At 40.7% G+C, this 22,511-nt stretch overlaps 1 protein-coding gene across 8 annotated transcripts in view; it reads right to left on the bottom strand.

Moving 5' to 3' along the window:
- The window catches only part of FARP1 (FERM, ARH/RhoGEF and pleckstrin domain protein 1), a 180,226-nt gene that overhangs the window by 21,573 nt on the left and 136,142 nt on the right, over window positions 1-22,511 (bottom strand). For 6 of the 8 annotated variants that reach the window (XM_060273358.1, XM_060273360.1, XM_035114373.2 and 3 more), the window contains exons 14-16: window positions 13,969-14,159; window positions 12,599-12,688; window positions 11,557-11,690 (exon numbers count right to left, since the gene is read on the bottom strand). In XM_060273358.1, coding sequence (XP_060129341.1) covers window positions 11,557-11,690; window positions 12,599-12,688; window positions 13,969-14,159 — 415 coding nt within the window. The remainder of the gene's footprint in view (window positions 1-11,556; window positions 11,691-12,598; window positions 12,689-13,968; window positions 14,160-22,511) is intronic. The other 2 variants (XM_060273362.1, XM_035114374.2) reach the window with 1 other exon arrangement.

Here is a 22,511-nt window from a genome sequence, read left to right as displayed (position 1 = left end):
ACTTATTGGCATCTCAATATTCAATGTTAATTTTATTACACTGGGAGAGCAGTAAATAATTGTCCTCCTCCTCCTCTTCTTTTTGTTAAGGAAAAAAATATATATTAAACTGGTCCTGTAGAAATCAACATAAAGCTTAGCCAGAAATTAAGCTTTGAATGTAAGGAGCATTCAGATTTTGGGAAAAGCTCTGAGCAGCTGTACATATAAGAATGATGATGTGACCATTCAGTTGCAGTAGTCATTTTACCACTACACACCTTTGCTGCGACTGAATCGATTTCCTAGTTTTACTCTGAGTGCAAGTACGCTGCCTGATGTGGTTCAGAGAGAAGGAGAAATTGTTGGGTGCTGACATGCTGAAGTAATTGTGAGGGCACTAGGAGAAGGGGACGACAGAGGATGAGATGGTTGGACAGTGTTCTCGAAGCTACGAACACGAGTTTGACCAAACTGCAGGAGGCAGTGGAAGACAGGAGTGCCTGGCGTGCTATGGTCCATGGGGTCATGAAGAGTCGGACACGACTAAACAACAACAACAACAACAAGTCTCCTTGAGTGCAGGACTATACCAAAAGGTTGCATTAGTTCAAACAATGGCTCAAAGGGTCCATGCATTCCAAACTACAATAAGGAAAAACAAAATGTAGAGGATTTACACATAGCCCCTTCAAAACAGAAGGCAGTTCTTAAATAACATGCAGAATGACTGAATTATGGCATTTTTCCTGGTAAGGGAGTATCGCTCTTGTCCTGACATGAAAATGGAGACCAGAACAGAAAAGGAGAAAGCCCAAGGCAAAACATCTGATCACCACTTGTTGCTATAGTCGATAGGAAGCCATAAGGAATATGCAGCATCTTTACAAGAAAACTGATCTCCAAACACAGGAAGAAGACAGATGAAGCAGAGGGGGATCAAAGATGATAAAAACCCAATAATTGTTTTTACAACCTAGGAATTCTTTTAACTACCTTCTTTAATCAACTCAGATTTCAGAAACCAATCTTCATCAAATGGGCCTCTGAGATAAAATAAGCAAGATGAAATGTAGTGGCTGGGTATCTGCAGAAATAATACTAGCTTACTGTTACTATTTCTTGCGCTGACACCCAGCTGTTCCTCCAAGGCGCTCAGAGTTGCTTGCACACATGGTGCCCAGCTGGCCTCTCATTCAATTGGCACCAAGAGCCAGACATTTTAGCTTTGATGCCTTCAAGACCACTCTTCTGAGTTTATTTTACAGGATTTTTTGGGGGGGAGGGGTAAGGACTACTGAGATAACGTTAGGTGCTTTGCACCCAGGTAAAAGTGCTCTAAGTACCCCCATATTATGACTTTAACAAGCTCTGAAGCGAGAGCACAAAGTGTATCTTATTGTTAAAGTGAGAAATGCTTATTCCAGGTTGCTGATGTTGTTGCTTTTGGTGAGTATAGTTAACTCCAAGAGAAGTCTTACACATGTCTACTCATACACAAGTCCAATTGAGTTTATTTGCTTACTATATACAGTCATGGGGGGAAAGGAAGTACACTTTCTTTGATTTCTATGGTTTAACATATGAGGACATAACAACAATAATCTATTCCTTAGCAGGTCTTTAAAATTAGGCATATACAACCTCAGATGAACAACAACACATTGGCATGTAACACTGTGGCAGGAAGAATCAGCTGCACAGATATAAGATGGGTTGCAAGTAGTACAGTACATGTGAAAAGGATCTAGGGGTCTTAGTAGACCACAGACTTAACATGAATCATCAGTGTGATGCAACAGCAAAAAAAAAAAAAAAGGCTAATGTTCTTCTAGGCCAGGGGTCAGCAACCTTTTTCAGCCATGGGCTGGTCCACCGTCCCTCAGACCATGTGGTGAGCCGGACTATATTTTGAAAATAAATAAATGAACGAATTCCTATGCCCCACAAATAACCCAGAGATGCATTTTAAATAAAAGCACACATTCTACTCATGTAAAAACACGCTGATTCTCGGGCCGTCCGCGGGCTGGATTGAGAAGGCGATTGGGCTGCACCCGGCCCCCGGGCCTTAGGTTGCCTACATCTGGTCTAGGCTGTATCAACAGAAGTATAGTGCTCCAATTAAGGGAAATAATAGTACTTCTCTATTCTTTCTTGGTCAGGCCACACCTGGAGTCCTGTGTTCAGTTCTGGGCACCACAATTTAAGAAGGATATTGACAAGTTGGAACGTGTACAGAGAAGGGTGATCAAGATGATCCAAGAGTCTGGGAAGCAAGCCTTATGAGGGAGTTTAGCCTGGACAAGAGGAGGCTGAGAGGAAATATGATAGCTATCTTCAAAAATCTAAAGGGATGTCACATGGAAGATGGAGCAAGCTCCTTGTCTCCTACTTCGGAGGGCTAGGATGTGAACCAATGGATTCAAGTTACAAAACAGGAGAGTCCACATAAGCATCAGGAAGAGAGTGGAACAGACTCTCTTTGAAAGTGGTGGTCCATTGGGCGTTTTTAAGCAGAGGTTGGATGGCCATCTGCCATGGATGCTTTAGTTGAAATTCCTGCATTGCAGGGGATTGGACTAGATGACTCTCAGGGTCCCTTCCAACGCTACAATTCTATGATCCCTGAACAATGTGGAAAGGGGCACTGGTGACTGCTGAGAGGACAATGGGACAGGGGACACTCCCCCCCCCCCTGTGAACTTCCTTAATGGAGACTTTGAATTAAGGCGAACACAGCTGAGTCTTTGTATATTAAAATGTTAAGACTAGAAGCCCCTTGAGGTCAAGCTTTGTCTTCTTATTTCAGACTCTAATGAAGATGAAATAGACCACATCAAGCCTAGGTTAAGTAATGACCCATGGCCTTAGAAATCAATCACAAACAGTCTTTTTAAAGAGAGAGAGAATGCTAGGAAGAAATGTATTTATGATCTCCTTTAAAAAAATTCATTCATGCCAACAGTGGGATTTCTTATGTGCAAATTCAATTTTACTAGTTCTGTTCTATGTCCCATCCCTATACAAACGCTTGCTTGGAAATAAACTCTAGTGAACTCAACCCGCCTTACTTCTAAGGAGACATGCACAGTAAAAATGAGAGGAATAATCTGACTTTCTACAGCTGGTGAGACTAATCTGTCATACAGATTCTATATGCAGAAAGCAACTAGCAAGGCTTATTTGCAGAAACTGCAAGGAGATAAAAGTCACTCTACATATTTTACTTGCCTCATTGTTTTCAGTCCGCTTATTGTTCAGAGCAATGGATAAAAACTAGTAACCCGCCCTGCGGTTTTAGCCTGCCTGGGAAAACTATTACATTAGAATAAATGTATTAGAATAAAGAACTCGCTGTGCAATAAATAAATAAATAAATCTAGGATAAATCTTAACGCACAGGATTTCCTCATGCGAAACATAAAATTTAAATCACAGGCTAGAGAAACAAATCTGCAGTTTATTACTGACCTTGCTTTCAGTCAAAACCTCCCAAGACAGACCTATAAATTGTTATGAGTTTGGGGTTAACACATTCCCGTGGCTTGCCAGAACACAATAAACAACAGTTTGCAAGTGCTGTCTGTAGAGAGGTTTCCCAGCGGCCTACTTACTTGGTATTATAGAACAACTAAAGAGTTTCTATTACCTATGAATGCACAACAAAAGTAACGGATATTTGAATGCACAACAAAAAAAGTGTGACGTTAGATAAAAAACAGAAAAAGGGTGAATATGAAACAAGAATACGGCTTCCAGGACTAGATCATATTGTTCTTTCTTAAAAACAGCTTTAAGCCCATATTGAAATCATTCACCATCTCAAACAATTCTATGTCCATGAGCAGAAATGCCTGTCTAAGGCCACCTTTGAACATTCCTTTAAAATGCCGAGAGAGGAAGTCTTAGCAAATTACGCTTTCTGCATCCCCACTGCTATTGAATGGGCAGGGTGCCCTGCTGCAGAGATAGACTTGTGCTTCTGGCTAATTAAATATGAAAGAAAGAAGACTTGTGCTTCTGGCTAATTAAATATAAAAGAAAGAAGAAATACTCCAAACAGAAAAAAAGCCTTAGTATCGATTTGGCTCCACTGATTTGGAAAATATATTCATAGGGCGACTACCCCTATCCTTTTTGGGCACAGACAGCCCTACAAATGAACTCATTCTAAGGAAGGGCTTAACTCACTTTGCACAAATATAGGGCTGGAGGAAAAAATACGGCTGGTACAAGAGGTTAATTTTCCCCACCACAGACAAAACACTACACGGAATACCTGCTCAACACAGACAACCACTGTTGCCACTACAGGTAGAGAATAAACCTGTAATAAGGTAAATGGGGCCCCTGACCATCAGGTCCAGTCGTGTCCGACTCTGCGGTGCTCATGTCGCTCTATAGGCCGAGGGAGCCGACAGCTTCCGGGTCATGTGGCCAGCATGACAAAGCTGCTTCTGGCGAACCAGAGCAGTGCACGGAAACGCCATTTACCTTCCCGCCGGAGCGGTCCCTATTTATCTACTTGCACTTTGATGTGCTTTCGAACTGCTAGGTGGGCAGGAGCTGGGACCAAGAAACGGGAGCTCACCCCGTTGCAGGGATTCAAACAGCTGACCTTCTGATCAGCAAGCCCTAGACTCTGTGGTTTAACCCACAGCGCCACCTGGGTCCCTAAACCTGTAATAGTGGAAGCAAATAAATGGGTTTTCATTGTGAAAATGAGAGTGACTAAGGCCCGGATTCAACTAACCCAGTGTGCTAGTGGAAGCCAGTGCTAGGGAGCAGTACCAGCGCTTCCACGGGTCTACTCCCTAAAATCCGTGCTAGAGGGTCAGGAAACTCCCAGAACAGCACACCGGGGGGGGGGGAGGAGAATGGGGCTCGTCCCATCTCGCATGCAGAAAAGTTTGTGCTGACAGAGTAAGAGTGCAATGTTGAATTCCTCGCTTAAAATTTGGCTGGACTTTAAAGTGCTGTGGTTCAACATTCATGATGGACAAATATGTCCTTTAACTGAATGCAGCAGGATCCCAACCTTCAGATGTTTACAGACTGACTTGTAGAGTTGGAAGGGGCTACGAGGGTCATCTAGTCCAACCTACTGAAATGCAGGAATCTTTTGCCCAATGCAGGGATCGAACCCACAATCCTGTGATTAAGAGCCTCTTGCTCTCATCACCTTGTACCCTCAAGCTGGAGTTACAGTCCAACAACGTCTGCTGGGCATCTGGTTGGGAGATGCCACCATCCATAAAAGCACGTCCTTAAGAATAAGCAAATCTTATCACTGGTAAAATAGGCTTCCGCCTACGGTAATATTAAGGAATAAGTCAGAGGAAGCAATAAATATTATACAGTATTATATATAAGAATTTATAAAATAAGCTAAACAAGTCCTACTACAAGCTTCAGCTCTGCCAACTGCATTATTTCCAAGGCATATTCACTCGAGTTGTCAGGCAGACGATTGGTGAAATCTTAGGTTAATATGCCGTACAGCTGAGTATGCTCAGTATAAAACAGATAATTCTGCAAGTCTATTTGCAAACTGAAGTACTGGACAAACAAAACATAGCAGTTCAAATCTTTAAAACTTATCTATCTATTCTGTGGCAGAATAAAAGTGGCATTAAATAAAGAAACAAGCCTTTTGGTCTCAGCTAATTTTTTTGTTTTAAAAAAGCTTAGTAAAAAGCGTTTCATTTTTATCCCCTGGCACTTTTACAAAATATAAAAAGGGGTGCAAACCTTGTCCTGCCTCTTATTATTTCTGCTATTCACCTCAATACTACTTGTCACATTTGGCTCATGCCCAGCAAAGGCATTGTAAAGGAAAACTGATTTCGTTTGTGTTTGATCGCCACCAAATAGAATTTACTTTCCTGAGTAACACTACTAAACTCCAGGTTTTCTAGATATGTACTATGCCAATGATTAAGGAGTACATTAGAGTACATTAGAATTCCTTTCAGTTTTTTCTTCTTTTTGACTATTGATGAAGAAAATTACAGATGCCAATAGAGGATTAACCCAATTCATTAAAGATCAGTGATCAATTGAAAGAGTAAGGCTACCACCTGAGATATATATTAATCTATCTATCTGCTCAAGGGCACAATGTGGGAGGGGAGGGTTTAACAGGGATGGAATAGCAAAACAAAAACAAAAACATTTCCAAATTACTCACAACAGGTAGGAAAAGGGTTCCTTACGGTTAGCCGATTCTGATAAGTCACCAGATCTGCCTCTTATTGCCTCTGTTTTTAATAAATCAGGATTAGCTAGAATCACACAGTGGGGAATAATCTTATAAAAAACCATTAGCTCCTTCTGGCACCATTCCACCTCTCTTTTTAAAAAGGGCTTCTTTGACCTTAAGAGCTGAATCCCTTCTCGTAATCGAGCTCCTGCTCAGAGGTTTAAATATATTGTCTATATTAAAGATCTAGAGGGAATTAAGAAGTTGATGAGCTGATTTGGCTATCAGATTGGTGAGGCTTAATATCAACAGTAGAAGAGGAGGAAGCTGTAAACCTGGGAGCTGCAAATCTGTAGGTGCCACCACAGAAGAAGTGTGCATAACTCAGGAATAACGTTTATCCTGTGCATCAATAAACTCCAATCTCCAAATCCAATCTCTGGGTTCCATCCAATGTTTCCTGTTTCCATGCAGGAAACAGTTGGTGCAGTCTCTCTTTCCTTTCCCATACTACTGATAACCTCCAGCCCTCTGGACACTGAAGCATCTGGGAAGGGGCTACTGACCATTCTGGGATGTGGCATATGGAATGGCAATTGGGGTAGGTGGGAGAGAGATTGTCTAAAATCAGGCAAAGGAATCTTGTACTACTGTCACATGATTCCTTATTTCAGGTGATTTCTCCCCCCCCCCCCAAAGATAGTTCAGAATGTTCAGTAGGCTCCACCCATCTGCTCCTACCTTTGTTATCCGAATAGGGTTTTTTTCAGGAGAGGGTATTGAGAGCTGCAGAAGTGTTGGACTACTGGTTGCACGAGCTGCCTTCTGCTTGTGCAATGTTGGCTACAACCCGCCATGTTGAAAGGATCTCATGGGTAACAGGAAATAATCGTTGCCTGAGACATTAGGGAGCTGATGTCAGTACTGGGATAGAAGACAGAGCAATGGCTTTAGAAGGAAAAAAATTAATGCAGGTGGCTTTATGTGCTTCATTGGGTTCAGGGTCTGGTCATAAAACAGTGGATAGTTAGGGCCATGGTTTCCTGACATTCTACCTCCAGAATACTCTTTCCACACAAGCTCATGTGCCTAACCCAGTGAGGGTACCTACTACATACCGTATTTTTTGCTCCATAAGACGCACCTGACCATAAGACACACTTAGTTTTCAGAGGAGGAAAGGGGGAAAGCCCCATTTGGGGGGGGGATCAGCTCACAGTTGTGCAGCTTCTTTTGCAAAGAGGAGAAGCCCCATTTTTAAAGGATCAGCTCAAAGTTGTTGAATTTACTTTGCAAAGGGAAAAAATCCTGTTTAACTCACAGTTCTGCAGCTTCTGATAATCTAATCAGCCAGATAATCACATGTTGCTGGGGAAACAAACAGCCTCCCTCTGCAGAACATTCAACAATGGAGGCCTGGGCAAGGGGGCGGGGCGGAAGGGAGCTAGCGTCCCTTATCTCCCTCCCCGATCTCTTGCAATCAGTTGCTGAGCGGCCTCCTCTCTTCCAGGGACCACGCATTCACTCCATAAGATGCATAGACATTTCCCCTTACTTTTTAGGAGGAAAAAAGTGTGACTTATGGAGCCAAAAATACGGTAATCCCATCCCTGCAAACTGTTAATGACAACGTTCTAGGCTGCACATTGTTCATACAAGGTGGTACTGACAGGTAAGAATATGGCTACTTATTATAGGAAAATGGGAAATTATGGAAAAGTGGTCTGCTAAGCAGCTTGCCTTCCTTTTCATTGTCAGACCCCAACAATCTCCAAGGAACGCAACGTTTTAATGGAACACAATTTCAAACTATGTTGGGGGTACTTGACAGCTATGGCGGGAGATTTAAATATAGCTTTTGTTACTTTGTGGGCCTTTCGGCAAGGCTGTGGCACCATCTTGTACATTATGCTTTTGGAAGGCTTACAAACCGATGCCTGGCAAATAGATCACATCTGTCAAAAGAACACGTCAAAAAACCTTTCTCCGGAGACAGTTTTTATCTACCCGCCATTGCCCTAGTATTGAGACTATGTAATGGTAACAGCAAAATCTCATTTCTGGATAGGTATTCATTACACCGTACTAAAGACTGCAGAAGTTGGTGGGATCTATCGAAGCTGTCTGGGACTGCCGAAAAGACCAAACTGTACTCCACATTCTTGCAACGGAATCCAACCAGGTCTCAGGAGAATCAGCCTCAGAGAAGTATGTTAACTGCAGGGTCCTCTTCTATACCACCGTAGCGTAGGACATATGGCTACAGTTAATCTAAATCGCAAACCCTCATCTACCAGCAGCTCTTCTTTCCTAATACTTGGGAAATCCTTTGTGGATTACGAGAGCTGGCTCGTTGAGAAACAATGCCACCTCTAAATGAAATTACACATTAGTACAACCAACACAATCAGGCACACATTCATAAATTTTATTAAGTTTAGCCTACTCCTGCTACGAAATCTTTTTTTTTTTTGCAGAAAATGGACACCTCTGCTATAGAAATGGCATGTGAGCCATCAGAAGTGGGTGTCTTCTCCGTGAAATAACTTTCTTTCAGTAATATATTGAATAAATATTTCGCCGAGGTTGTTGAAATACAGTTTATCGTCTTACCTGCAACTTTATGTCACTGCATATTTACAAAAAGCTGTCTAACTTGCAAAGGGGCTTGTCTGAGTAAAGTTGACAGCATTTTTTTTGCCTCGACTATTATTATTATTATTATTATTAATTACCCCACCCATCTGATGGGATACAGACAAGAATGCAGGCAAAATTTGGAGATCAGCGAAGAGGGGGTGCATTTTAAATCTGGGAAGCTTGAATCCTGCTGCAATGCTGCAAGTTGAAATAAATGATCCTGGGAGATCCTATGAGGACCCCACATACAACTCTGCAGACCTTGTTCTGTATGCAACTCCCTTTCTGTGACAGCATCCAATAAGCAAAGAACTGGTTTGGTTGCTCACCTACTTGCTGCGAGGGGACTAAGGAAGGCAGGGTCACTTCTGATCTTTCCTTGGGTATGATGGGGATAGGAGTTGAGACATAATCTAAACACATTCTCAACGGCATTCATGATAGAGGATAGAGCAAATCCTCTCTTTTGTGCTTAGCTTTCAGTGGTGCAGCAAAATCATTAATTCAGAAACAAGGGGAAGTATCATTTACAGCATTGTTCTGGAGGAGGAATGTTTAGGAGAAATATTCCCCAGGGAGAACATCTACAGACTTTAAACACTTGTGTTCGGCATCCTAATGTTTTGCTTCCATAAATACTAGACTCCTCCAATCCTTTGTTTTGCTTTTGTTTCGAGTGACTGATTAAAGCAAAATTAAACTGATTAGCACTCGTCAGGTCTGATTGCACGATTACAGTTCCCTCGTATTACAATTCACTTCCGAAATGAGGTCAACCAGCTTCTCCTATTGCACAGCAATACCAGAGGCAAAAGAATAAAGGTTACGAAGAATGATAGAATTCTGAACATGCTCAGATCATTGATTAGATTTCTGCCAGCAAAGAAACGTCTTCTTTGATGAACATTTCTTTCAAGTGGCATGTCTCTCTAACGAAGTGTTATTTGATTTCTCCTAAAACTAACAGGTGTGTCCCTCTGCCCCGCTGACTGATTAACTGTCTTGCTTTCATCCAATACAATAAACAAGTAATTAAAATAACAGTACCTTTTAAAGGCTACTATGCAATGTATGCAGCAGTTTTGGCATGCAGGCCATTATTATATATTTGTAAAATAAATTTGTCTGAATTAAGAGATGTACAGGTTCAACAAAATCAGTTCTGAAAATCATTTAAGGGGCTTTGAACTCAGCAGCCCACATTTTATGATCTAGATGAACCAATTTTACTGATTAATCAAACAAATGAATGTTTTCAGCCATGACTGATGTTCTATTTTATTATTTTATAAAGTTTTGCAGCTTGTTCTAGACTAGGCATCCCCAAACTTCGGCCCTCCAGATGTTTTGGACTACAATTTCCATCATCCCTGACCATTGGTCCTCTTAGCTAGGGATCATGGGAGCTGTAGTCCCAAAACATCTGGAGGGCTGCAGTTTGGGGATGCCTGTTCTAGACGGTTCCACTAATTTCAGTGGAACAAAAGCTTTAGCACTACAATCTTCTAATGCTTGCATCTCATTATTTTACTCCTGGTAAACATCACACAAAAGAGAGAAAATAAAACATAACATTAAGTTTTGCTACCATGCATCAGTACTAGGTAAAGAGACAAATCTTGAACAAATCAAGGCGACCCAGCTTTGTAATATACCTGTATCACAAATGGGATGTGTGTGTTAAAAGATGGAGGGGAAACAAAGGCTCTTCTACAGTTGACCTACACCAAACCATTCACATGACATTAACTCACATATCCCCAATATTCTCCCCCAATCCAGATTTTCAAAGGGCTTGGAACCTCAATATTCTGTTTGCAGAATATTTTAAGAACAGGGGAGCACTAATAATATGGCCTCCCAGCAGTCTACATTTCATTCTGATGAACAGGTAGATCAGGCCTGGGGGGGGAAAGTAAAGAGATGGACAAAGGTGGGCGCATTTGGTGAACTGAAACTATAATGGGGTGTCAGTTACAGCAAGATATTCGAGAAGCTGAGCATGGCATTGCCCTCCTCTGATAGAAAATAGTTTGGGGAATGAGACCTGACTCAACAGAAGCGGAGCATAACCTTTTATGCCCCTATTCCACTCCACAGGCAAAACTTACAAAAGATGAATGAGAAAAGGGTATATTTAGGCAAACAAGTGGATCTGGCTGCCTAATACCACAGTTCTTTTAACTGAATAGGTTAGAATGCAACATCCAAGGGCACAAACAGAAGCAGTGCAGGATATCTGATAAAGATCTCCTAGAGGGAATGAGAAAAGTACTGTAATAGCAGCTTTGGGTTGGAGGAGATCAGATTGGGACTATGATCCTGACAGTGCAGGGCTTAATCCTTTCTTCCACATGCTATATTCTCACTCAAAGATCGATTCTCCACCCCATGATCTGGTTTGCTTTTTGCCATGTGGAGGAAAACCTTCCGATTTTATTCATTTATTTGTACATTTACAGTGTGAGGGAATTTGGAACTGGAAAACAGAACAGGACAAAAATGTTAGATCCCACTGCTTTGGTATAAATCCAGTCAGTGCCCCTCCCCCTTTATTAATCTTTTTAAGTAATCAAGGATCTCCTGCATCACATCTAGGTGCACCCGAAGATTTGTGACGCTCTTCTTGCTGGAACTGACAGCCAACCTATTCTGACGTGAAGGAAGACATAACAGAACATGAACCTATTTAGCACGGAAAAGGAACATTAATAATAATAAAAACTACTTACCACAGGGCAAGCCGCTGCTCTATTTCCTTTAAAAAGTTGGTGTGAAATTTGTGCAAAGGTTCAAAGTTGGAAAAGATGAGATTCTTCAGTGCTTCTGGCATGCAGTCTTCTTTGCTAACTGTGCTCTGGAACCACTACAAAGACCAAGAAAAGCAATAAGGCTTTTGGGACCAAGTCTGTTGAGTAGCATAGCCTTTCCATGGGGCTAAAAAGAGCATGACCAAAGGGTAACGGCGGGGGTAGCCGAGTTTTTGGTAGCAGTCCTCCAAGGAGCAGGTTAACAAAGAAAACCACTGATTCTATATATATGTGTGTGTGTGTGTGTGTGTGTGTGTGTGTGTGTGTATAGCCAACTGCTGCCTTTTTATATATATTTCAAGGCTTTTATATGTTATTTTCTCTTTTATGGTTTTATTTGCAAAATGCCTAATAAAGGTTTGATAAGAAGAAAAAAGAGCATGGGTGCTACTTGGTGGATGAGACTCCCCAGCAATATCACATCACAACTTTGCATCTTGGCTCAGCCAAAGGGTGCCATATATAACGGAGAAATAGACACAGCATGCCTTATAAACAAAGTAAATTAGCTTCTAGAATGTGTTGATTGAGAATGTATAAAATGTTTAAGACTTTACTGCGTTGGGGATGGCAGCATTATATGAAAGGGTTAAGTTTAAAATAGCATGTATATGTTGGTGGCCAAGAAAAGCTGGGTTCTTTTTACTGTGTTGAAGGATTGTAAAATTTCACTTCCGATTGGCTTGCTGCATAGAAATTCTTGGTCACTCATTGGATGAGAAAAATGGCTTGAGGAGGAGAGGCTGCTCAAAGTGGGGGAGTTCAGGAGCTGGCCTCACATATTCCCTATGTGGTAGGGAGAAGGCATTGAACAAAATATATCAATTAATTTTTGGTATACCACCACCACCACCACCACCACAAGAAGAGGGTTGCGAGGGAGGGAAGGCACAACCCCCTAGAATCCCTTAAGTTTTGTCCAGAAAAGCTCATGGTTGTGTGCGTAATGCAAAAGCAAACATACCGACGTGATAACTTCAAGGTCTTTCAGGTAAGTTCGTTCTGTAGTTGAAACTTCTTTAGCAATGAAGTATGCTTTGTCAGCTGGAAACCTCTGAAAACAGCAAGAAAGAAACATAGGTTTTGGTCTTTACCCAAAGAGTAAGTTCACAAATTGAAGGAAAATAATAAAGGAAGAAGGAGTGGGCTCATTATAATTCAGAGAATTTTGGAAAAACCTTGCCCAACGTGATATATTTTCAGAAATATGAAAATTTTAATTAAATATTTGAGGGTAACTTTTTATGGCCATGGATTTGTGAGAACATGATTTTTCAAAGGACCCTCTCAAAACCACCACGAAATAATAAGAAACTCCCATGCCCATGGATGCCTCCTGTAATTTCCTGGATCTGTTGTCATCCTTTGTAAAAAAAAGTATCAAGAAGATCCAAAGATCCACAAGGATCTGTGCCCTGAGTCATTTTTGTGGTGCTGAAAAGCACTGGAGCTGTGATTTTTACTGTGCAGTCTGCCACTGCAAGCTTTGTTTTGATAGTTTTCTGATGGAGTTTTGGGGGGGTGGTGGTGTTACCATGTAAAATCATGCAAATGTCAGATCAATTTTAATTCTACTGGATGTGACATTTGTCTGAACCCTGTGGAAAAGCAATATATATATATATCTATGTTCTTTCTCTTTCTGTATGATGGAGGGACCCAGGGGAGGTAAAGAGAGAAGCAATCAGGAATGGTGGTGCCCCGGCACTCTCTCAAGATTCCCAATGTGCTCCCATGTGTAAAAAAAAGATTGACACTCCCTCTTATCCATTTCTGGATCAAGATGTGCTTTTGGCTTATATGTAACTAGCACTTTTTGTTCTAGGACACAAAACGGGGCATATACTTCTTCCTCCATGTATGCAAATATGGACAAGATCTGGACCTCAGTGTCCGGTAGATGTTTGCGGTAGATGTGGCCTCCTAAACTTGTGAATCACTGTATCAATTTGACCACACAAATTCATTGCATCACCTACTTTGTGGTAACAGGAATTTATTTTTCAGTTGTCTTTTTTTTAAGTTAAAAAAGAAAGAGAAGTCATTTGTGGAAAGGAAATTCCATCTCTCCATGGTAGAGCACACGCTGCAAATCAAAGGCTCACTTCCCAGCAACCCAATGACTTTGAAAGATCACTGCTTGAGCCCTTTCGATCTGTTAAGTGTTAAAAAAAATCAGTAGCAGACACTTATGCTCTGTTAAGCATATGCTACTTCCTGGTTAAAAAATTGAGGTTGGTTGGACTGAATCTGATAGAATAATAAATGCAGTTATAATCCTATGTGTTTTAGACATGCCAGATATCATAACCAAAATGGTAAGAGCATCAGTACCTTCCTCCTGACTTCCTCTTCATCATCAGTGCGGATGCCAGTTTGGTCATTCATCAGAGGACTGACTAATGGAGAAGCTTGTCTGTTATCAGGACTCAAATTAGGAGACAACGTTGCATTTGTCATAGCTGGTCCGCCTTGGGAATTGATGGACAGTTCTGAAAGGTGGGGGCTGCCAGTGAGAGAGCCTGCTGAAGGAACAACAGAGTAAAATTCAGAATAATTTATAAATATTACTCTTTAGCATATATGAAAATTATAGCCAAGAACCTCAGCCTATGTAAATGAGATGGTTCCAGCTAGTTAAATGGAGTTACTAGTTATCTGAAGAGCTAGTCTGCCTATTTAATGCGTATGGAGAACGGACTTCAATAAGATTCACATTGTATTACAGCAGTGAAGAAAAAAAGAATGTAGCCTTGTGCATCTGCTTCCTTCCTAGCATGTGATGAATCAAGTTAGAACAGCTTTAGACTTTATAGAGAGGCAGCTTTGTATGAGCTTCTGTTGTTAGATCTTATTCAACTCACACATAAGCATATTTCAGATGCCACAATAAACTATTGTTGCTCCATCTCCCCCTTCATGAACAAAAGGAAGAAGTTTTCAAGCTTCTGTTTTTAGCTTTAAACAAACCAGCTTCCCACTATACAGTATCTGACTATAGGAACTGGCTTTTTCAAGTTACGTTGAAGAAAACTAGGATCACATTGTGTTTTCAGATCCCAGATTAACCAATTAACTGTGGTTAAAACCAACCACTGTTTCCTGGATTCAGGCATGAGAGGAAACTGCATTTTGTTCAAAGCCATGACTGGAAGTTTTAAACCTCCTCCTCTTGCACACAAATGGGGGAAGCACATGAATCGGAGGCTAAGACCTGTTCATCTTCATAACTTTGAATTGGGCCATATGGTCAAAGGACCTTGGTCTTAGCTCCAGTAGGCAATCAAACTGTCTGATCTGCAGCCAGCTCAAAAAAAGAGAAAAGCTTGCAGCTTTCACTACTAATTCAAAATGTATGGTTTTTATCATCCATTAGTACTAATACCCAATTAGCAGCACCCAAAGAAACAGAGACAGTGTCTGTTTGGAATTTTACTCACTGAACTCCAACCCCCATCACTTGTTATGCATAGAGATACAAGTGTCCTGCTCTATCCTCTACGCACATTTTTAATTGAAAATTCATTGTCTTCCTCATCACTTAATCTAAATAGAAACGAATGAGGATAGGGGTGGAGTTCAGTTCAGATGGTTGGGGAAATCCAGTAATCAGAAAAAAAATATGAGGCTGCACTCACCCTGCAGTCAAGTTGTGTGGGAGAGAGTAATATGGTCCAAAGAGGACATTGTCAAAGCTGTAAATTTTCTCAGTGCTCTACTATTAGTTTTAGGTAAAGATAAAGGGACCCCTGACCATTAGGTCCAGTCGCGGACGACTCTGGGGTTGCGCCGCTCAACTTGCTTTACTGGCCAAGGGAGCCAGCGTTTGTCCACAGACAGTTTCCAGGTCATGTGGCCAGCATGACAAAGCCGCTTCTGGCGAACCAGAGCAGCACACGGAAACACCGCGTTTACCTTCCCGCTGGAGCAGTACCTATTTATCTACTTGCACTTGATGTGCTTTCGAACTGCTAGGTTGGCAGGAGCAGGGACCAAACAACGGGAAATCACCCTGTTGCGGGGATTCGAACCGCCGACCTTCTGATCGGCAAGCCCTAGGCTCTGTGGTTTAGACCACAGCGCCACCCACATATTTAGTACATAATACATGAAGAAACAGAGAGAGTTCCCCCATAGTTAACTGGTGTTTTATTTACCCTCCTACAAACTTAAACTCCAGAGATGCAACTGATTAAAATTATTTCACAGGGTGCTAACAGAAAAAGCATTAGAAAGAGCAGAATCTAGAGGAGGAAAGTGATTTTCTATGTCAATGTCACATCTAGAACAAAGGGAGCAAACTACTCAAGCCCTCTTGCTACGAAGAACATAAATAAGTACAGTGTACCTTGTCAAGTTATTCCACGCTCCTCTGACTGTTTGGGGGTTGAAATGCTAGCATTACATTGATACAATAGATGTTATTTTAAAAAAAAAACATGTGAAAGGACCACTTCAAAATGTTCACTGTTATTAAGCCTAAGAAGAGTGTACAAAAAAGTGTGAAAATGTACAATTGTACACTTTGGTGGCTATATGAAAGACAATGGCCCCAAAGGGCTTTAAACACTTTCCTCCTTTGTTAGATGAAATCTACCATTTCTTTTTGACATAAAGTAGTCATCAAGCTCTCATTCACTATATATTTCCAAACACATATTTCTGCAACCCATTTATCTTCCTTCATGCTTTACAAAAGCATCTTAATTTAGGGAAACAAATATGCTGTCAGCTAGTACAGCTAACAATACCCATCATGTTCACTCACAAATGATAGGCTCTTTATTACAAACGTATCAAGAGGTTTCATCTGAAATTTATCTTGGGAGCCCCAGTAAAATATAGCACAGCATCAAAAATTCACAGAGATTATGATCAATTCATTTTTCAACAGGACCTAAATAGTGTATAGATTTTTGAGCTGCACTAGCAAGTTTCATATTTATCTCATCATCTTTATCAGCACGAAAGCAAATTATGCAGAGCAAATGGGATACTTGCCTGAAGATAATTATATATATATATATATATATATATATATATATATATATATATATATATGCATCAATGAAATAAATTTACCCACAATTCCAGGCTATGCAGATGCTCAGGGAAATCTGAGAGAAAGCCAGAGCTTGTTACACAAATGTCAATTTTATTGACACTAGTACACAACTGTATACAATAATTTCATAATAAAATTAATGCAGTTATAAGAAAAAGAAGGGAGGGGCCCTAAAATCATGAAATCGTATTTTCTAAGTTTACAACTGGTATGTTTTCAAACGACATGTACAAAAGACCTACAAGAATCATAGTATCACCTCAAATATGTAGTAAAAACACAGAAATTCTGGCACCGTGCCTGCCCACATGACAGAAGATAAACATTAGCATCCATATGTGAAGTTTTCTGATTCTCGGACATTAAGCATTTGAAATCTCAGCTAATCACAGGAAGTAGCAGCTATACATGACCAACGACCCTGTTTTTATTTTTCTAGATCTTCAACAACTGAAGTGGTGTATTTGCCATTATTCAGGAGGGCATCCGTATGGCAGCCTGATGCAAATGCTTGGGCGGCCCCATCAAAACACTTGCTGTTGTGTTGAGGGTTCTTATTTAAATTCATCTTTATTCATTTTGTTGTGTTGGGGGTTCTTGTCTGGTGGCTCAGCTAGATTGCATGGAAGTTCCAAAGGCGTTAAGCACCTCAGCAAAGAGTCTCTGTGTGCTGCCTACTGCAATTCAGAACTGATCTTTCACCGCTCTCTGAATCTAAACTCCACCAAGGTTTGGTTGGGAACAGTTCACAGCAAATAAAGTCAGGAAGTCTAATTCCCTTGAGCGTTCTTAATTTAATAGCACCCAGTGACTACCAAATGTAAGATAGTTGCGTTTCCAAAGGCTTAATTAAAGTGTGTTTTGCCCGTCAAAATATCCGGAAAGAAAAGACTAAACAAATATAGACTTGAGATCTAATCAATTTCTTACTTGCAGCTGCATGTGTGGAAGTTACCACACACATTTTATGCTACAGGGTTGGTGGGCTGGAATCTGTGGATTAGCAATGGACAGGCTATAGGAGTAAAAATGCAGAAATATCGATGGTGATAAATTGCTCCTTCTAATTTCGCAAAGACCCTATTGTGGTCAGACACAATTCCTAAGCATTCATGGTCGCTTGATTGATAACAGCATAACCTATGCCTGCTTTAATTTATGCTACATTGCAAATTCTGTCTCAGTTGTGAGAGTTATTGGATGTCATATCTGTACCAATATTGACAAATTATCTATCTTTCTATTTACTGAAGGCCAAAGGCTAGGAACTAAAATGCACAGAAGGCTTCACAGCATTTCCTCAATGCTGTACGTCATGATCTAGATTCAAGTCAGCCTTGCCTTTTAAGTAGAACTCTCTTTTTGCTCCTTGCCTGGCAAGCAGATGTTCTGCTTTGAACTTATCACAATGCGTACCAAGACATGTGATAAGCTACATCCTAGAAATGCTATGTAACTTCCAAGAGCTCATGCGAGAACAAAGGTGGAAGGCTTCTCTCCTTAATAACCACCCAGGGCCGGCCCTACGGCAAGGCAGGGGGGTGCCGGGGCGCTGTGCTGCTGCGCCTGCGGCAGCCGCGCTGCACGCTGTGCCCGCCAGACAGCCGCACTGGGAAACGGGGCGGGGGGCACGCCGGAGGGATCTTCGCACCATGGTGCCAGGGCGCCAGATATGCTTAAGCCGGCCCTGTAACCACCTTTCAGTCTTCAAAGTCTGCTGTTTCCTACAAGGAGTTGCAGAAAATTACAACACATTACAAACATTTTGTAGGATTTGAAGTTCACTTCAGTCACATTAGCTTTGAGAGAATGGTCCACATGGTGCCTTTCTGTAAAATGGGGCACCTTTGAGAAATGCTTCCTATGAACACGTATAGAATTGGCCTGTAGAAAACAAGTGATATTTCAGGGGGCCCTAAGGTAGCCAAAGAAGTAACTCTAGCCTTGAAGTAATGAATGCAGTATTTTCCTGGTAAAAAGCTTATTTGCTGGCCAAAAAAATTAAGATTCCCTGGAACTCTCCTCTCTCAAAACTCTTTTTTCCACATAAGCAAGGACTCAGCTGATGCCTCGAAGGGTGTCTTTATATAAATATTTAACCCCAAGCAAGCATTTGGATCCCTAACCCATATGTAATTACACACAGGATTGTACTGTCTTAGATCTATGTCTCATAACTCCCCACCCCAATCTGTTTGATGCCCAGCTGAATAATGTAGATGATGTGTAATGTGAACTAATCCCTAGAAGAATTCATAGCAAGTCTATAAAAAAGGCTTTCAAATAAGATTAAAATTTTCTTTAGACTTCTATAACTAAAAAATTTGCATCACTGAACTGGGACACTCATAAGATTGCTATTTTGGACCTTAAGAATATTTAAATGCTGGTTATTTAATTTTTTTTCCCTTGGTACACACTAGAGTCAGAAATGCAAATGCCTCTAAATCAAACTGATGCATTCCACATTCCTCATACTATAAAATGGAGGGTGAATAGTAATTTTAGCTTCATGTCAAAGCATCCAGATTGACTTTAGAACCTGAAAATCAAGCGGTGTTCTTGTCATTCCTCAGATTGTCAACAATAAAATATGGATTCCCTCAAGCAAAATTTGAGGTGGAAGTGCTGGAATGGGGTAGGGACAGGTTGCTTATATTGGCTTATGTATAGCTATTTTTGAAATTAAAGAACTACCACCAAAAATCTAACAACCTTTTCTTTAAAAAAGAAAATGAAAACAGACAACGTACTCAAAAGACTGATGGAAAGCAGACACATTCAGTAAGAATGTGTTAAAGAAAAGTAGATTTATAACTAGCACTTAATAATAATGAATAAAGGTACTACTACTAGCTAAGATACTTGAGTTCATAAACTCCTCACCAGTGTCAAGACAGTTAAAACAGAATTAATTCTGAGTGTTCTTTTATTTCAAAGATCCCCCCTTTCCCAATTTAAAGAAAAGGAGCCTGTGAAGATTATAAGAAGGAACAGAGAAATGGCTGGTTTGTGTGGCCCCATCCATCCTTTTCTGAGCCTTGGGCAAAGGTGGGGGAGAGAGAGGCCCATGTCTTTGGGGGCAGATGAGTATTCCATTTCTGAATCAGGAAGATCTCCCCTGCGTCCTGCACAGAGCTACAATTCCCAGAGTTCCTGCTACAGTTCCTAGGATTCTTTGATGGTTCAGAGAGGGATGATATTGCTTTAAATGTATACTGCAGAGGGACCCAAGGAAGTCATGCATCCCCTCTCACAATTTCTATGGAACGTGCAATGCCACAGCTTCCTCTTGAGCTAATTTATTGGGCAAGAGGTTTTCAAAGGGGAGATGCAGCAAGAGGTTTCAAAAATAACATGAAATAAAAATAATGCAATGTCAGCAAAGATATGGGACAGAGGCTGCGTTGCTGAGATGAACGAAAGAGGAAGGACAAAAAGGTTTTCTTGGGTTCTTAAGGCTTGAAATGGATACCTGTGACAGTGGTGATAGGGCATGATTTGAGAGCATGGAGCATTGTTCCCATGAACATGTCGCCCTGCACTTGGGTCAACAATTTGAGCAACAATTAAGCAAGGAAAAGTTTTACAGCAAGGTACCAGTTAGAAAGGGTAAAGCCTTCAGTACAGGTAATTAAAAAAGCAAAACAAAATTAATGTCATGCATACATAGGATAACTTCAGCCTGACATGCTTACAAACAGTCACCAAATTCAGCATTAGGTTTAGTAGCCAGGCACCCCTTCCTCTTGGGTACAAAATCCATGCTGAAGTGATATAGAATAGTATTAGACAGTGGCAGGTACAAAACTGGACAGTAACTGCAGCAGCTAGCAGATAACGGATTACCCTTTGATGGAAAAATAATGTACATAATGGGAAGTCTAATAGCAATATGGGTGGGGGGACTTTTAGAGGCAGGAAGCACGTCCCTTGTCTATCTTTGTTCTTTCCATTGCTGAACTAGGCAAAACAAAAAGGGACAAGACAAAAAATAGTAATCTGAATACAGTTCCTTAAAGCACACATGCATGTAAAAACAGCTGCTTATTTTAAATAAGATGCATATTAAACATTACAGAATATGTTTGCCTGCACATTCTAGGACATTGGTCCAATCCACATGTGCAAGCAAGCATGTGCTGCAGCTACTGTCCATTTTGGCTTCACATCTCCCTAAGAAAGCAGTGATCCTGCTAAAAAGCAATTTTGTAAATGGATTCAATCATTTTAAGTGCTGCCTTCACTGGAAAGCGAAGGGCATGGTGGCTCCACATCATCACCATGGTCCAAATATTTGTGCAGAAGGTCACATTCTTTTACTCATCAGTTTCTTCATTTTTATTTATTTATTTATTGCAAAGTAGGATCCTTGCAGTAGGTGACCACGAAATAATGAATTTTATAGATGAATGCAGTATCACTGTGATAGGAGGATATTTCCATTTCCAAGTGGGCTATTTCACCCTCTAGCAAAAGGACACTGGGGCAGCGTGGCAAACAATGTAAGGAACAGAAGATACACCATGCTTTGAGTATAAAGACAGAACAATGGGAAAAGCCCTTTTCCTCCCATAGAGGTACATGCTGAAAAAACACACAGTGGTATATTTCTTTTTTTAAAAAAAGCAAACAAACAAACCATTGTTAAACAAATGACAAGAATGAGAATGAAGATCCCAGCAATTTTTTGAATTGGTATTTTCTAAGTTTTGAATTTTTAAACCTATAATTCAATGTGTAAAATATATCAGGGAAGTGCCAATGATAAGAAACATAGCCAAAGTTTGTATATTAGATCAAGTCAGTATCAGAACAGCAATAAGGGGTGGGGTGGAGATAAGAAATCGGAGTGGAATATTTCGTGCCCTTCCTGAAAAGTGAGCTCTGAAATAGGTAACTCTTTCCAAGCCCAAGATCGATAATTATGTTGGAAATTCTGCAAAAAAAGTAATGTTTGTATGATGTCACGAGCATTTTGCTGCAGCTGCTGTGTTACGGTTGCCATATGTCCAGAATTTCCTGGACATATCTAGAATACTGCAGCCAAAAAAGTTTAACAACTTTTCTGTCTGGATTTGCATTGTTTGAAATATGGCAACCCTATGCTGAGTAGCATGCTCTCCATGCAAATATAAAACAGAGTGTTTGCTTTTCATTCACAAATGCTCTTTTGCACGGATTCCTGACGCGAGCTTTATTCCCCTTGTTGGAAAAAGTAAAATGCTAGAGCTGCTTTAATGGATAATTCGATAAAATGGATCTTTCTATAAAGCACAACAGACAAGTAATCAAAAAGCTCCTTCTCATCAGTGAGATGAAAACCCATCGAAAGGGTGGGTATACCAGACTGCTTTGCAAGACCCAGAGAAACAGAGCTATTCCTAACCTTTGCAAGAATCTTATGGGGGGGGGGAACCCACATCTATAGAACAGATGATTGAGAGTGGGGGTGGGTGGGTTCATTAAAAAAAACCCTGCCATATTTAGAAAGCAAACCCTCCAAAAAATGGAGACACAAATAATATTGATCGCCATACACTACTAATACCACATTAATTTTTAAGAGGAGCCTTAAAAGGAAGTGCAACTTTTTTATTTTAAAAAAATAATAATCTAAAGTGAAGATCAATGTATGGACAGCTACAAAGATTCTGTAGATTCTTAGGACTGATAAGAAAACTAATCTGCAGGGCATGTCCAAGTACCACAGAGCATGTGAGAGACTTAAAGGGGAAACCATGTCATTCTTGGAAAATTATTTTTGACTTGGGTTCACTTTATATGCCCCACAGAAGTGACAAGGGAAGAA

Source organism: Zootoca vivipara, chromosome 4, assembly GCF_963506605.1.
Source record: "Zootoca vivipara chromosome 4, rZooViv1.1, whole genome shotgun sequence".
Taxonomy (NCBI): Eukaryota; Metazoa; Chordata; class Lepidosauria; order Squamata; family Lacertidae; genus Zootoca; species Zootoca vivipara.
Note: the sequence above shows the minus strand (reverse complement) of the source record. Positions and strands in the feature narration are given on the sequence as shown.